The 18,091-nt window shown below is 40.2% G+C and overlaps 1 protein-coding gene across 3 annotated transcripts in view; it reads left to right on the plus strand.

The window, feature by feature from the left end:
• Positions 1-17,787, plus strand: part of LOC124605601 (breast cancer type 1 susceptibility protein homolog) — a 267,314-nt gene extending 249,527 nt beyond the window's left edge. For 2 of the 3 annotated variants that reach the window (XM_047137393.1, XM_047137394.1), the window contains one exon: positions 17,049-17,787. In XM_047137393.1, the coding sequence (XP_046993349.1) occupies positions 17,049-17,266 (218 nt within the window). In that variant the 3' untranslated portion in view covers positions 17,267-17,787. The remainder of the gene's footprint in view (positions 1-17,048) is intronic. The other variant, XR_006978661.1, reaches the window with a different exon arrangement.
• Positions 17,788-18,091: the final 304 nt, after the last annotated feature.

Below are 18,091 nucleotides of genomic sequence, written 5' to 3' on the forward strand. Positions count from 1 at the left end.
ATACATCTGAATCTGAACATAAGAATATACACTTTAAGCTGAATTATGCATTTTAGTGTGGTTCATGAAATTGTGATGCTCTTGGAATATCCTCTATGGTCTTGCTTCTTTTATGACATAATGTAAGATCTTTTAATGTTTTATACGCACGAACATACTGGCTTCCTGCATCGTTTTAGCTGCGCAAGCGCGGTGATGCCTGTTACCTGGTGCTCTCAGGCAACTGCTGAAATGAACCTATTTCTAGCAGTCCCGAGTTCGACTCTCGGTCTGGCACACAGTTTTAATCTACCAGGAAATTTCATATCAGTGCACACTCTGTTGTAGAGTGAAAATTTCATTCTATTGTGAATGGTTGTTTGAAAAGCGTTACTTTCAAAGCAAATTTTCTTTTACGCAAGATGAACCGTGTGCGAGAATGTACGATAAATTTCTTAAATCACAGAGCATTTAACTCTCATTTAAAAATCAACTTTTGAGGACAACTGTTTAGAAGAAACTCTCCTTTAAGAATCAACTTTTGAGGACAACTGTTTAGAAGAATTTTGAGCCCACAAGATCAGACATTTATGTCGTCGTTAAAAATTTTACTGGCATATTTGTGTGATGCTGCATCTTAAAGCATAAAATAACCAATAAAAGATCAATATTGTATGTGAAAGCTTTTCTTTTCTTGTAGCAACACTTATGTATATTGATTTAACTTTTCCTATTTGTGTGTTGGCACTGCTTAACAGTGATGTTGCTATTGGCTGACTACATCACGTGTTCTATGCTACGAATGTCCGCTGTGATCGGCTGAGCTGTGACTGGTGTACAAAAGCACATTGCAATCATGATTTCAATGCTTCAGAAAGTAACGTGCAGTGTTTGGTGGAATTCAAATTTATACTTTCATAATACAAAAATATGCAGTGTACGAGGGTTATTCCAAAAGTAAGGTCCGGTTATAAAAAAAAAAATCAAAACTAAAATGTTTTTTCAAAACAATTGTTTTATTTACATTCCTTACATCTTTATCTATTTTTCTACATAACTTCCATACTTATTTAAACATTTGTCACATCGTTCAACAAGCTGTTGAATGCCCATGTTATAGAAATCGGCCGCCTGTGACGATAACCAGTCCTTAACTGCTTCTTTCACTTCATCATCTGTGTCGAAGCGCTTGCCGCCGAGAAACTCCTTTAAGTAACGGAACAGGTGGAAATCACTTGGCGCCAGGTCCGGACTGTAAGGAGGATGGTCCATCTGTTCCCATCCAAATTTCTTGATCAGAGCTTGCGTTTCATTTGCAGTGTGGGGTCTGGCATTGTCATGCAACAACAAGATTCCAGACGACAAAAGACCACGTCGCTTATTCTGGATTGCACGTCGAAGTTTAGTCAGGGTAGCGCAGTAGGCGGCTTTATTAATCGTTGTTCCTCTCTCCATAAAGTTGACTAACAATACTCCACGTCTATCCCAGAACACAGTCGCCATAACCTTACGTGTTGAGATTGTCTGCTTTGCCTTGACCTTGACTGGCGATGACGTGTGACGCCATTGCATTGACTGACGTTTAGACTCTGGAGTGATGTGAGAAACCCATGTCTCATCCCCTGTGACAACATTGTCTAAAAGACTGTCACCTTCCTTATGATATCGCTCCAAAAAATCAAGAGCAAAAGCCATTCTTTTCATTCGTTGGGGCTCAGTAAGCAGCCTGGGAACCCAACGGGCACACAATTTGTGAAACTTCAAATGTTCAGACACAATTCTGTACAAAGTTGTTCTACTCACATTCGGAAAATGCATGTCTACGTCTGTAATAGTGAATCGGCGATCTTCACGAATTTTTTTGTCAACCGCATTGACCAAATCGTCTGAAATCACTGATGGTCGGCCACACCGTGGTTCATCGTGCACATTATCCCGTCCTTCATTAAAAGCTCGCACCCACTTGCGCACTTTACTGTCGCTCATTATGTTAGGACCGTACACTTCAGTAATCTGCCGATGGATTTCCGCCGCTGAATTGTTTCTTGCAGACAAAAACCGTATCACTGCCCTTACTTCACAATCGGCGGGCTGATCAATTGTCTTAAACATTGTAAAGTGACACTGTGAACTACACTCAGCAACAGTAACAAAGCGAATGGCGGCGTTTGACGCGCAAGGCTTGCCGGGAGTCGGCGCGCATGCTTGTTTTGTCATTGGCGCCAAATTTCAATAGTTACGGCGAATCGGACCTTACTTTTGGAATAACCCTCGTACATGTTGTACATCAAAGATCTTTCCGAAATGTGTTTTTTTCCCTGAGTTTCGTTTTCTAAAGTGCCGGGAAATTCTACGCCGGTGTATAAAACCATAATCATTCAAAGGATTGATATATTTTACAGTTCCGAGGAAAAGTATACTGCCACTTAACATGGAAAAAGTGTATTTTCATCCAGGAGAAAGTGTCATTTTAACTGGGAAATCCGGTAATTTTTTTTTTTCTAATCTGCGTATACACCCTGAGTGGAAGATAAACAGATATCCCTAAAACGAAATGAGATGTTGGTAACAAGTGATGTAGTGATGCAAACCTCTTATACATATACTTTGTTTCTGTTACTGACAACTTGTGTTTATCAGGTTCAGTGAACACTGCAGTGGAATATCTGAGACCAGTCTCTACAAAACTTCAGTAAAATGGAAACGACACTCAGTAGCATCCATCATAAAATCCTTAAAATCAAAGTATTGTAGTGGCTATGATAACATATCAATGAAGTTAATCAAAGAGTGTTCATGTATGTTGAGTTCTGTTTTAAGTTGTTTGTGTAATCAGTCTCTTATCGGCAGAACATTTCCAGACAGGCCGAAATATGCTGAAGTTGAGCCTCTTTACAAAATGGGAGATAAAGAGATACCTTGACATTTTCAATAATGTTTGAAAAGGTTGTGTTCAAGCACGTTCTTAAGCATCTGACTGCAAATAATATATTGTCCAAGCTACAGTTTGGGTTCTTTAGGGGTTCCTATACAGAGAAGGCTATTTACACGTACATTGAGAATGTTCTTAATTCATTAGATAACAAATTAGAGGCTACTGGCATATCCTGTGACCTGTCATTCGAATACTATGGTGTCACTGCAGTGGTTCAATATGGTCTGAGTCTTGCATAACTAAGAGGAAACAAAGGGTGTCATTGAGAAATACCTGTGGAGTAAGCAGTCTCTCTTCATGTGATGGGAATTAATTACATGTGGTGTTGCTCAAGGTTCCATCTTGAATCTGTTGCTCTTTCTTATGTACATTAATGACCTCCCATCTGTTATATTGTCAGATGCTAAGTTTGTTTTGTTTGCAGATGATACAAACATTACAATAAATAGCAAGTCTAGTACAGCTTTAGAAATGGCTGCTAATCAAATTTTCACTGACATTAATAAATGGTGTGAAGCTAATTCACTGTCATTAAACTTTGGAAAGACTCACTACATGCACTTTAGAACATGTAAAAGATTTCCTTCCAGCATATATATAATAAATGAAGACATGCAGATAGCAGAGGTTGACAGTGATAAGTTTCTGAGATTACAACTCAATAACAAATTTCTTTGGGAAGGGCATACAATGGGATAGACAAAGCGCTTAAACTAGTCTGTATTTGTAATGCAAATGATGATAGATGTAAGAGATACAAGTAGTAAAAGAAAAAACTTGCATACCTTTCTGACTTTCATTCTATTATGTCATGTGGTATTATATTCTGGGGTAACTCGTCAAACCGAGCAAAAGATTTTAGAGTGCAAAATCATGTAATAGGACTCATTTGTGGTGTAATGTGTGTCTATTTTCAACGAATAGCTCAATACATAGTATCAGTACTAGGTCTGTGTCCGGCCATCCTAATTTAGATTTTCCGTGATTTCCCTAAATCGCTTCAGGGAACTGCCGAGATGGTTCCTTTAAAAGAGCACGGCCGACTTCCGCCCCATCCTTCCCTAATCCGGTGAAACCGATGACCTCGCTGTTCGATCCCCTTCTCCAAAAACCAACCAACCAATTGTGATGGTTGCCTTCTTTTTTTCTTCATTTGTTGTCCTTGCATTGTGATATTGGCTGAAAACTGGGGTGTGGAAGTACAACATTGACTACTTTAAATAATGTAGCTGACAGGTGCACAGTTGCGTTTCACAGTAGTTTAATTTCACTGTTCACAACCCCCCAATAATACACAGTTATATATGGCCAGTGCACTATTGTTTTAACTTTCTGTAAACCTCATTAATAGTGTGCAGGCAAACCTCCACAAACTTCCAAATATCCTTACAGTAATAGGTACTGAAACTACACATTGTTCAAAGTTAAATTTACAGAAATTACAATTAAAACTTAACTCATTAAATTGACTGAAAGGGCCAACCTTTCTCTATTATGAAAAAGCAGATTATACTCACATATGTTAATAGTAATTAGTCAAAAATGGAAAAAAAATTAAGGAGGCAGATGACAAAACAACAAAACAAGAGGGGAAGTAAAAATATCCCAGCTTGCCTTGTCACACAATCAGCACTAGGAATAACAACGATCTACATGAAGACCTTAAATCATGTACCTTGATCCAAAAAAGGAATGCAATACTTGTTACATTTTAAATAGAGTTTGAAAGACTTTTGATAGGCAACTGCAGCTACTCTATAGGGATTGTTAGACCAGTTTAAGTAAAAACTTTTGTTAGATTTCAGTTTTGACGGCACTTGGTAACAACAGTCAAAATTAGATAGTTTGTGTATGATAGAGTTATTAAAAGAGCATAACTATTTTTCATTTGGGCAATGTATTAATTCTATAAATATTAGCAGTTACAGTTTACTGTGATATATTCACATATCTTGTCAAACTCCTGACAAATGATCAGGGAACTGAGTATTGTATTCAGATGTTCTGTTTTTAATGTTATACTTTCTGACATATTCCACACCCGCAAGAATCATCTCAATTTTTTGTCTACGGAATGAAAACTGAACTTAATCTAATCCAATCCTGCCAAGTGGAGATTTCAGTGTTAATGCACTATCCGCTTTCTATTGCCACTATGACTAGCTTGTTCCTTGTGCAGTAACATATTATAATGCTTGTCAAAGAAGTGACAGCTGCTGGCACAGCATCCCTTCTGCCTATGATTTGTGCTGAGACAGTTAAAACGTGGCTTTTGTTTGTTGACAAAGTCTATTCTGCTGTCAGTAGTGCTCTCTTTCGTCTTAGGACATCAAATTAGTCTGTGTCTGAAATTACAGAACTCGCATTCAGTGCAGTGTTAAGTAAAGTTCGTCGAGAATTGTATCCTTATTCGTTACTGTGCTTGGCAGCTGGCTGCTGGGAATGGTGCAGTATTTTGGCTGGATGAATAATCTCTGACGTCTGACATCTCGTTTCTAGAAATGTCACCAGCTGTGATGTCAGCTGTTATAGATTCCCACGTTTCCTCAGATTCACACTAATGTGATGCAGCAAAATGTGCGACAGTGATACCTCGTGCAATTGAATGACAACTTGCGTGATTTTGATCGCATTCAGATTCCTCATTAGCTGGTAGATGAAAATCTGTAGGTTAGCATATTCCATTTTGGCATTGGGCAGACCCAGGAGTTCTTGTGTGTGCAAGTCAACCATTAACTTGGAATTGTTGTATGTTTGAGCAATAAGATCATATGCAATCTTGAAGTTACTTTCTGTAACTAGTAAGTTCTAATCAGCTTACGCAGTTCATCAAAGACACATGACAACAAATAATAATACGACTGGAAATCAGTTAAGGCCTCATTGTCGATTACCAGTACCTTAAAGACATAAAAAAAAATGCTGAATTCTACAATGCTACCATTGAATTTTGGCACTGAAATTGCTTGGAGCTTTATTTCACGTGCACTACCTGAACTTGTTGAAAGAGGAGGTTAAGACCATGTTTGACTGACGTAATGTCATTATTTTTGATTCAGTATACAAACATAATTTTTCAAATAATTCCTTGTTTGCATAATGAAATTCTTCCTCCTCATTAATCTCTGACTCAGGTTGGATGCCGTCGTAATTAGCTTTACTTCTATTTATCAGTGACTGCCATACTCCAATGTCATTGTGACTTGATCCTTCCAGAAAGCTATTAACGAATGTGTAGAGTCTTGTGACTTCATCACTGCCCTTTTCTTCATTAAACTTTTATTTTTCAGCAGGATGATTAAGGATATTAGAACACAGGATAATTGAGTATAGAAATAGAGTCAGGCTGCTTACAGAGCCAGTGGAACTCTCACTGGCCTGCAGCTGTTGCAGCGTTGGTGAGGGATGGCGCTGCTCAGGGGCATAACGTGTGCTCATTTTGGAGAGTCACAAGCAAAGACACGGTAACTGGATACTCGTAATACAACTCAAAGCACATGGATGTTTGTGCTGGAACACTTTTGAATAGTTTTATGTACCAGGAGGACCAAAATGCAGGTAGCCGCAAAATCCGCGGTAATTCTGCCCTACCTTGTTCTTTTCACAGTCCAGGCAAATGCATACACTTCTTGCAAAGGAAAGACAGTTGAAAATAAGAGTACATGGTTAGTAAAAGCACAGTTACATTGAGCACTACACTGTGAGACACAGTTACAGGTATGTCTGTACGGTTTGGCAATCAAAATCTGTCTCCCCTACTTCTGGCCTCGTCTGGCCATCCTATTGCGTGAAAGGCCAGGTAGACATCTTTACCTGCAGTGACTGTCTGGCTGCTGCTGCGTCCTTGCAAGGGCACCTTGCACCAATATAGGACAATAATATAATAAATGTGTTAATTCTCTTAGCTCGTTGACTTAAGTTCAGTGTAAATTGATCTGACAGATAATTTTTTGTGATTCTGAGGCTGGCTGTGTGGGTGTGCCCAAAAGCCGTTAATAAATTTAACAAAAAGTATTAGTTACTTACCAAGGGAGGAAAGGGGGAAAGATTAGAAAGGACGTGGCCTATCACTCAGACTTTAGGTTGAGACAGACCCCACCTAATATGATGCCTCCCTTTGTTCTCACAATTGTTCACAGCAAACAAATTAAGCATTAATCTAACAAAGACTATTAGATTTCAAACAAACAAAACTGTTCTGCTAGCACCAGGAGTAGACATTAATAATAGTGTGCTAATAGAAACAACGTATGCAAAATTTCTTGGGGTCCAGTTGTTCTTGTTGTGGTCTTCACTCCTATGACTGGTTGGATGCAACTCTCCATCGGTCCTGTGCAAGTGTCTTCACTGTGCATATTGTTGCAACCAACATCCACTTGAACCAGCTTACTGTAGTCAAGTCTCAGTCTCCGTCTACACTTCTTCTCTAAAGGTTGGTTATTTGTTAGTACTTCAGAGTTTATCCAGTCAATCAATCCCTTCTTTTAGACAATTTGTGCCATAAACTCTTTTGCCCCCAGTTTTGTTCTGTACCTCATCATTAATAATCAGATCTACCCATGTAATCTCCAGTTTTCCTCTGTAGCAGCACATTTCAGAACCATATATTCTTGTCAATATTTTTTTATCTTCCAGGTTGTGTACATACAAGCCTCTACTGTAAACAAGTACTCCAGAAAACTCTTCCTAACCCTTCCAATTTGTATGACATTTTAATTTTTTTATTTTCCAAAAACTTTTTTCGTGGTATTGCCAGTCTACATTGCATATCCACTGTACTTTGACCGCCATCTGTTTGCTGTTTTGTTGCTTTCTAAATAGCAGAAATTGTGAACTAGTTGTGGTGTGTTATTTCCCAGTCTCATTCCTCAGTGTCGCCTGATTTAATTTTTCTATACTCCATTATCCTTGTTTTACTTTTCTAGATGTCCAAGATCTCAAAGCTTTTATTTTTTCTCTCTGGACTTAAGTTTCCTTTTCAAATTTCTCCTTGCTCAGAGTACAGATTGAATAACATTTGGGATAGGCTACAACAATGTCTCACTCCCTCTCAACTACTGCCTCCTTCGTATATCCTTTGACTCTAATGACTGGTTGCTCTTTTTACTGTAGATAACCCATCACTCCCTGTATTTTATTCTTGCTACCTTCAGAATATCAAAGAGCATATTCCCATCAATTTTACCAAAAGGTTACATAAATCTACATATGTCAGTACTAGCTGTGCAGACTGTCGTTAAATTATTAGAACCTACTTGTACTTAATTTGATGGAACCAGACTACACGAAGACTCCCTCAAACAACTAACATTAGCTTTATTCACCACAGCTACAAGACATGTGTTATCTCATAAGTATGCACAAACTCTTCTATGTGCATGGAAGATACAGAAAATCAGAGACTAACAAAATGAAACACACAGATACAAGACACAGCACCTCTGGTGTGTGGTGCAAAATGTTTGGTGGCACAGTGTTTGTAAACACACGCACAAGGCATGTGCAATGCAACACTAAGCAATGTCGAGATGTCACCACATCAGCCCCCAAGGTGGAAGTGGAGTGCTATTCCAAATAGCAGGCTGGAAACTAGATGTGGTTACCGGATCTTGAGGTACATGTTGACAGGTCTGCGGATGTTGTAATCTGTGCCACTGGCTGTGAAGGCAGTGATGAGGTGGTTGTTGGTTGAGGCCATAATCTTAGATGCTGTGGCATTGTTGCTTCTTGGAAGACATAAGCTGGTTTAACCCTTTCTACAGAAAAAGTGGTCACGTTTACATTAATTGAAATGTCAATTGTCTTGTCTCCCTTGCAACTATGTGGTAGGGTCCTGAGTATTGCGTCTACAATGACGGTTTGATGCCTTCCGTGCATAACATGACGTGTAAACAGGTTTTAAAGTCTTGATGCATGGAAGTAGCAGCTGTACCTTGTCCGTGAGGCTAGTGTGGGTAGATTCGGGCCACGTGCTCTTGCAGTCGGCATAGGAATTCTGTTTAATCGTCCCTCGGCTGTGACAAAGCATTCAATTCCGCGAATTGTCCTGGAAGCCTCAACTTGTTGCTGTACACTAGGTCCACTGAAGAAGTGTCTAGATCTGAAACTTCCTGGCAGATTAAAATTGTGTGCCGGACCGAGACTTAAACTTGGGACCTCTGCTTTTCGCAGGCAAGTGCTCTACCATCTGAGCTACCCAAGCATGACTCACGCCCTGTCCTCACAGCTTTACTTCTGCCAGTGTCTCGTCTCCTACCGTTCAAACTTTACAGAAGCTCTCCTGCGAAACTTGCAGAACTAGCACTCCTGATAGAAAGGATATAGCAGAGACATGGCTTAGCCACAGCAAAGGTCCCAAGTTCGGGTCTCGGTCCGGCACACAGTTTTAATCTGCCAGGAAGTTTCATATCAACGCACACTCCGCTGCAGAGTGAAAATCTCATTCTGGAAACATCCCCCAGGCTGTGGCAAAGCCCCATCTCCGCAATATCCTTTCTTTCAGGAGTGCTAGTTCTGCAAGGTTTGCAGGAGACCTTCTGTAAAGTTTGGAAAGTAGGAGACGAGATACTGGCAGAAGTAAAGCTGTGAGGACGGGGCGTGAGTCTTGCTTGGACAGCTCAGATGGTAAAGCACTTGCCCGCGAAAGGCAATGGTTCCGAGTTCGAGTCTCGGTCCGGCACACAGTTTTAATCTGCCAGGAACTTTCATATCAGCGCACACTGCGCTGCAGAGAGAAAATCTCATTCTGTCTAGATCTGATTTGAAAGTCTTTCTGCGGCCAAGTAATACTGTGGAAAGGGCCTTGGTCCACTCAGTGTCATGGCACGTGAGTGCTGTTTAAATGAGCGGTGCCATTTCTCGATCATTCTATTGCTGGCCGGGTAACAACTCATCATTTTGTGGTGAGTTGTGCCACAAAACTTTGAGTTGCCTGAAAAAGTCTGATTCAAATTGTCATCCTCTATCTGTTGTGATGTGTAACACAGCCAAAGCACAACACTCAGCATGACATGAAAGCAAAAGCCAGAGTTTCTGTTGTATCGTTGTTCACTGGTGCAGCTTCCTGTGAATGGGTGTAACGATCTATCATTGTGAGTATGTAATGTTTACAATCAGATGAAGGCACTGGACCAATAACGTCGATGTAGATGCGATTGCAATGGGTCGTTGTGATTGGAAAGTTTCCTGTTGGTGCTTGCACGTGGCAGTGTATCTTGTAGTGTTGTCATTTAAGACACCACCTCACCCATTCATGGCAGTCTTTCTGTATTCCCAGCCACACATAACGATTTGTCACTTGAGTCATCGGCAAATACTGGGGTGACATTGGTCGTGTAGCATATTGGTGATGTCCCTTCTGAAGGCAGTAGGTAGGAACAACCGCAGTTTTTATGTGGTCATGTCACAATACAGTGTGACACTACTCCCTGGAATCTGGATAAGTTGGAGATCCAACGCCAATGTTTCTGTTGCTGAAAGTCCGTGTAGTTTCTGTGGTGTCACCGCCAGACACCACACTTGCTAGGTGGTAGCTTTAAATCGGCCGCGGTCCATTAGTACATGTCGGACCCGCGTGTCGCCACTGTGTGATCACAGACCGAGCGCCACCACAAGGCAGGTCTCGAGATACGGACTAGCACTCGCCCCAGTTGTACGGACGACTTTGCTAGCGACTACATGGACGAAGCATTGCTCATTAGCCGAGCCAATAGTTAGAATAGCATTCAGCTAAGTCAATGGCTACGACCTAGCAAGGCGCCATTAGTAACATTGCATGTATCTAAAGAGTCTCACTTGTATCGCCACAATCTCCAGATGTACCAAAAGGATGGATTAAAGTTAAGTATTCCAGAAGCTACGTACTTTTCTTTATAGCATTCATTACGTATCCTGTTTCAGACCTCACGACATCCTGCTTTAGCTTAGCGCGTGCCTTTCGGCTTCCTCTCATTGTGTCTAGGCTGTCTTGTCTAGACACAACAGTTTCTTGATCTGATTGTTGAGCTGCAGCAAGTTTGGTGCAGCCAATCCTGCTAGTTATACTTCCGACCTGATACAAACAATCGGCCACCACATGTGCCGTCCATCCATTCCAAATTGCAAGGTGAACATTAGCTGACTGTGTTGCCTAGGTGAACAGTTCGTATTGTTCTGGTGAAAGGCGTAAGTTAGCAGGTTAGTTGGTATAGATAATAAAGCTTCTAGGTGAGGCCTTGAAGTATTTGATGAGGTCATAAATGGCCAGAAGTTCTGTCTATGCACTCCACAGCTTTTGTGAGAGCGATTAATTACGCCAGAAAAATCCGAGTGGTTGCCATGTGTCATTATGTTGTTATAACGCTGCACCAATCGCCATCTGGCCAGCGTCAGCTACTACTGCCAGAGGTGTGGTAGGCTCAGGGTGCGCCACTAGTCCAGCATCAGGGATGCTCTGTTTGACTGCTTCAAATGCCACACACTTGCAATCAGTCCGTGCTATAGGCAAGTTACACTTGTTCTTTGGGCTGGCGAGCACTGCTCCTGTAACTCGGCATTGTGTGGCAAGTGACGGCGATAAAAAATTAACATGTTGAGGTATCAATGCAATTTCTTGGCCGTATTTGGGCTTGAGACCCGTAAGATGCCTTCCACCTTCTCTGGCAGTGGTAGCAATCCTGCTGCTGTTATTCTATGCCCTGGGAAATTCACTTGGGACTGACAAAAGACACACTTAGCAGTGTTTAGACTACGCCGTGGTGTTCCAACTACTTGAACACTTCCAGTAAATGCTGTCGATGTTAATCTGTCACTGACAAAATAACTAAAATATCATCCATGTAAGCAAAAGAAAAAGTTAGTCCCTGTAGCACTGAGCCAATGAAACATTCCATGTTTGAGCAACACTTCGGGGTTCAAAAGTCATAAATTTCCTCTCAAACTGGCCAAAAATAGTGATGATTGCTCTCATGGGACTGTCTCATTCATCTATGCTAAAAATAACTGCACCACTCAACACACAATTATAGTTGTGTAACAATGACACTGGAAATCTGTCTGGTATTGTTCTGACATTCAGGGATTTGTAGTCACCACAAGGCTGCCATGCACCACCCTTTTTTGAGACCAATGTAGCGCAGTGAGGACCAGGGACTGTTGGAAGGCCACATTCCACATTCACAAGTCATACTGTGGAGCTCTACCTTCACAGTTTTAAGATGATGTGGAGCCAAACATCATCATCTGCAATATATGAGGGAACCATCAGTCATCTTTATGGAGTAGACAGTGTTTTGCCTTACCTCCTTAGGTGCTCCAAAGGTTCATGTTAGAGCCAGAAATACATGCAGCAGCTCTCCATACTAGTTGTCTGCTGCCCGAATTACTTTCTCGGTATGAATGGTTGCACCCCACCAAAACCTAGGTGCTGTTAAACATGTTGTGTTGTCAAATAGGTGTGAGTTCTTCACATCCGGCAGCAGATTGTAATGGACGAGGAAGTTCGCTCTGATGATAGGCAATGTCTGCAAAGATAAAATTTCACACGAAGGCTCATCTTAAATCCAGGTCTAGTTCCAAGTGCCGTGTGCCAAACGTTGTTATGACCGAGTTTTTTTGCAGTGATCAGATAGAATAATGTGGGTGGTGAGGGTGGTGACTTCTGTGGATAAATTGACAAATCGGATCCAGTTCTATTAAATATTTTCAGCTGGAGCGCCTGTCACTAGCAAAAAAGGCATGGAGACACTGATCGGCAATCGGAGGAGCCGCCTACTTATGACTGCTGCTGCTATTTGGGTAAATGCAGCGAGTTGTGCATCTGCATGCTTGCTCCCTGAATTTCGCGTGATACCAGCAGAAACCTTGCTGCTCAGAATCAGTAGCGGAGGAGGTCGTTGATTATCTGCTGCGCAGTCATTGGCAGTATTCATTCTGCCCTCAGTCATTGCTCTAGTCACTTTGAGATAGCAGTTCGCCGATCTGATGTGTCAGTAGATCCACCTTGGTTGCCAAGGCATACTAATCCGTGAGCAGTACAGTTGTCATCATGTTGTGGATTTTATCTGCCGACTCCACTACAATGTCCAAGGGTGTGTCAAACTGTGATGCTGTGATTGCTTTGACAGGTAGTGCCAATGACTGTTCCATATTGTGCACAGTAAGCTGCTCAGAATAGTTTCCACATCTACATTGCTTCCTGGATGCGGCAATTAGTGCAAAGGCTTTCTGTCTCTAATACACTCCTGAATGAGAACCTGACGGATTTGGTTCTCCTGCAGAGCTGCCACTCGCCAGACCAATTCTGCTTTAAGCCGATCATAGAAGTTAAACTTTGGTGCCAAGGTAATTATATCTTGCACTTCTGTAATGTACAAGCTGGCTTACTACCAATGTGAACTTGGTAGCATCTGCTGAAATTCCGTGACAGAAAAAACTGGCTTCCACCTGCACATTAGAAGAATAACAAAATGTTTGACGGCATGGTGTTTGTAAAACCACACACACGGCGCACGCTATACAACACTACATAATTGAGTGATATCATCATACTGTACATGTAGTTTTGCCTTTGTTCAGGCATACCGTCTAACTTAAGTCACAGGGTCAGTATTGTCTCGTGCGTTCTTCACTTGTCTGGAGACCAAACTGATATTCCCCGCAGTCGGCTTCTACCAATATTTCTCTTCTGTAAACAATACGTGATAGTATTTTGCAACCATGACTTTTAAATTGATAATTGGGTAATGTTCTGATATTCACAGGGTTATATTCACAAATGTCAGCACCTGCCTTCTTTGGAATTGGAATTATTACATTCTTTCTTAAGTTTGAGTGTATTTTGTTTGTCTCATATATCTTGTACACCAAGTGGAATAATTATGTCATGACTGGCTTTCTTTCCAAAGGATCTCAACAATTCTGAGGGATTCAAAGTGCTTTTTTTCGTCTTAGGTCTTTCAATGCTCCATCAAATTCTTTTGTCAGAATCACATCGCCACTTTCACCTGCTTCATCTTCTACTTCCCCAGTATTGTCTTGAAGTTTCTTTCCTTTTTACAGTCTTTCTGTATAGTTCCTCCACCTGTCAGCCTTCCTTTCTTTGCTTCGTACTGCCTTTCCATCTAAGCTCTTGATATTCATACAACAGCTTCTGTCTCTGAAGTTTACTTTAATTTTCCTGTTGGCAACATGTATCTTTCCTACAGACATATGTACTTCTACTAGTTTTGCATTTCTCTGCTAGCCATTCCTGCCCTTCCATTTTCCAATTCGTCAGTCTCACTCCATCTTGTTCAAAACAAATATTTTATTGTTTCATTAGTTAAATCCACTACCATGTATGTTATCCAAAGACTTCTACTGAGCATTATCTTTTTGCCAGTTTGATCCTCTGCTGCCTTCACAATTTCATCTATCAAAGATACCTATTCATCTTCTATTCTATTCCTTCCCCCTGTTTTAGTCAGTGGTTGCCTAATGCTCCCTTTGAAACTTGTAATCACCAGAGGTTCTTGCAATTTATCCAGGTCCCATCTGTTGAATTTCTGTGGTTTTTTTTCCCCCCAATTCATAACTAAACAATTGTGGTCCAAGTCAATATCTGCTCTTGGGAATGTTTTGCAGTTTAAAATCAGGTTTCTAAACCTCTGTTTCGCCATTGCATAACACAACTAAACCTTATTTCACAATTCCTAAATCAAGTGTTTGTAATGATTAAATTGTATCCTTGGCAAAATTTTATCATGTGACTTCCCCTTCATTCCCTCCCCCCCCCCCCCCCCCCCCCCCCCCAGCTCTCTCCTTCTTCTTCTTCTTTTCCCCAAAACTGAGTAATTTATTTTATTTCTTCATGTACATTTTCAGTCTCTAGGATGTAACTCATACTACTGTGGCAATTCTTTGCTTTGTGTGAGTTTTGATTATTATAATGCGTTCACTTGCATTTCTGTTTTCTTATTCATTATTAGTCCTAGTCCTGCATTACCCATATTTGGTCTTCCATTGACAACTCCATACTGATATGACCAGAAATCCTATGCTTTAAGCCACCACACTTCACTAATTCCAGCTACAGTAAAAAAAACCTTTTTACAGTTTTCAGTGGACTGACCCTAACAAGTGTAAACTGCAGAAAAGTGTAAAATACAGGAGAGCATAGGAAACACAACAAGCAAAAATGAATAAATTGCTCTTACTGTCTTTCTCTTTGTATTGTTCAGAATATGAAATTAATATAATTTAAATTTTGCCTGTTTAAAAAATCTGAAATAATTAATTGTTTTTGTTTCTTTCTAACATCAATAGCTTCACTTTTCTCTCCACAGTATACATAGCATCAAACACGTTATTACCAACTGATGCACTATCAGCGTACATCCTGAAAATGTTAATAGCACCCATAGCTTCTCTAGTGCTTGGCACAACTGGGTCTTGGTCATCATCCTCATCATTCTTTTCACCAATCACCTCTCTCTTCCCTTCTTTAAAAGGATTGATAAGGATGCTATCTGCTGTTTGTACCTCCGAAGTGATTGCTGAAGCGTCAACACTGGCATACTCTTGAAATGTAGACAACCTGCCTTCTGTAGCCTTAGACAAGTCTTCCAATGGTTCCTGTTTGTTTTCTGTGAATATAAATCCTGCTTTCATGAAACAGTTAGAAATGGTTAAAGGAAGCTCATCCATCCATCCATCCTTTGGCTACATAATGCATAGCTTCCAAAAGTGACATGGTCATAGATTTTGGGTCTGTGCCATTATCGTGAATAAATACAGCCTTTTAGATCAGCATTTTTCTATGTTTCCATTTAAATGAATGGATGATTCCTAGATCTAACAATTGAAGCTTTGTACAGTTAGGGGGCAGGAACATTAACTTAATATTTCTGAGCTGCAGATTGTCGGAGTGTGCTGGAGACCTGTCAAATAGCAGCATTATTTCCTATTTTTTGTTCCCATTTTAGTATACTCTGCGTGCATGATGGAAGTGAAGATGAAACTAGTCATCTGTGCAGTGCTGCTGAAATCATAATTAGTGGCTAGAGTGCTCACATTTTTCAAACACCTAGGCTTTTTCAATTTACCAACTACGTAAGGAGGTAATTTTTCAGACCCATCAGTCTTTTTCCATAAGTAAAACGGTTATCCTCTGCTTACTCAGTTTCTCACCAAGGCATTTCTCACCTTTAAAACATAAGGTCTTGTTAATATGTTAAAAAAGACCAGTTTCAACAATATTAAAAATATTTTTCTAGGTCGTAGTCTTTAAAGAAAGATATTTTGCTGTTCTTTTTTCCATTTATCCACAGTTCAACTATCAGCACTTACACTTTCATCATACAGCTGGTTATAAACACTGTTGTGATGACTTTTAAATCAGTCGATCCAAACATTTGATGCTGTGGAGTTGGTGATCCCCATTTTTGCAGGTAACTCGTGCACCTTTTCTCTCAGAATGTAGCCATAAAGTGGAATTCCTGATTCTCTTGTGCTAACAAACTTTTCATATGCTGATGGCCCAGTCTATTTACGTGTTTTTGCCATGGATCCAGATTGTGTTGCACTTGTTTTGACAATGGGCCAATTTCTCACAATCGTGTTGAGGCCAGAAACAGTAAGTCCTAAGTCCTTTGCTAATTGAACTCTCAGTCCACTCTTCGAGAACCGCTATGTGAACGTACTCACCATTGGGGAATCTGATTCCCCAGGTGTTCTTTCAGCTTGCCGAGAAGATGTAAATTGCAGATGCAAGATATGCGCTTCCTGATCCCCATTACCCACATCTGCTTGGCCTTGGTCAAATTGTTGACACCATTTCGCTGTGCCTTGACGCGACATTGCATTTGGTGTATGTACCCCAGATTTCACGATGAATCTGTGTGCAGTTCAGATTTTTTACCCACAAGAATCATACTATCCCACATACTTCAACTTTGTAGTGTATTTCCAGTTGCCATACCATTTTAAACACACTTTGTGGTGCACCTGTTATACATTCCATAGCAGGACTGTCTGCAGGAAACCAGGGCAACACGTTGCTCTTGTTGCATAATGGTCTTAGCGTGGAATGATGTGAATCTTATTTTCTGAAGTCCCTGCGTATATCAGTTGTGTGTAAAGCATTTATAATAATTTGTGACATACAATCTTGTTCCAGAACTCTTCAGACAGTATGGTATAGCACCAGTTTCACTGGATTGGGCCCTAGAGTGCATCTCCTGCCACAGCCTCATATCAGTACTTGGATCACTGCTTGCACCTGTAACTCGTGAACAGCTGGCAGGCCCTCCGATACGTTTTCCGCCAGAATGTCTACTCAGTGAAGAAGAGGAGGATGATGATGAAGAGGAAGAATGTGATGATAACAACAGGTAGCAGAACTGAAGTCATATATTGAGTTTGTCATATGAATTTACAGGCTCACGAATTTCTACAAAACTGTGCAATTGCATTATGTTGCCTGGTGTGAATATAGATTTATATAAATATTTTTTTAATACTGTAAATAATGTTTTATTGGCATTAAAGGTACAAAATACTGTGTGTTTTCTTGTGAATAACGGGAGTACCTTTTTATTACATTATTAGGTGACCACAGTAGCAATAAAAATATGGACTCTTGGTCTGTATTTGTTTCATTTATGTGATATTTGTTTAGTTGTAAACTGGTCTAGAACATTAGAATCTTGTGATGTAACTTGGATAGAAATGAACCGAATCATGATTACTTCAATTTGCATTGTCATCCTTTCCAAAAGAGAATCAGTATGTGTTTTTAAGTTCCTGTTTGAACTGCAATGTTTATAATGTTCATTGCAATACTGTATATCTGTACATAGGAATGACATAAATTTGTATAGTATATTTTCTGCGTGCAACTCTGAGGAATGGAGTAATAAAACTGGAAAATTATCAAACATCTTTCTTATTGGTTACATGTAAATGCCACAAAAGCAATGAAATTTTGGAAGAAAATTACTTTCATGCATATTATTAAAGTGCAAGAAAAGAATTTATTTCCACTTCATACAAGCTCTATAGAGAAGGAAATCATTTTAATACCATTTCACAATATCTTCATATGTTCAAAGATTTGCATTTTTTCTGTTTTGTTGAGTAAGAATTTGCTCGGCGTTTTTCTCTATTTTTCTGACTTTTACTAAGCTACGTATATCAAGTATTGTTGCTGTATTAAGCATG

Source organism: Schistocerca americana, chromosome 3 (assembly GCF_021461395.2).
Source record: "Schistocerca americana isolate TAMUIC-IGC-003095 chromosome 3, iqSchAmer2.1, whole genome shotgun sequence".
Classification (NCBI taxonomy): Eukaryota; Metazoa; Arthropoda; class Insecta; order Orthoptera; family Acrididae; genus Schistocerca; species Schistocerca americana.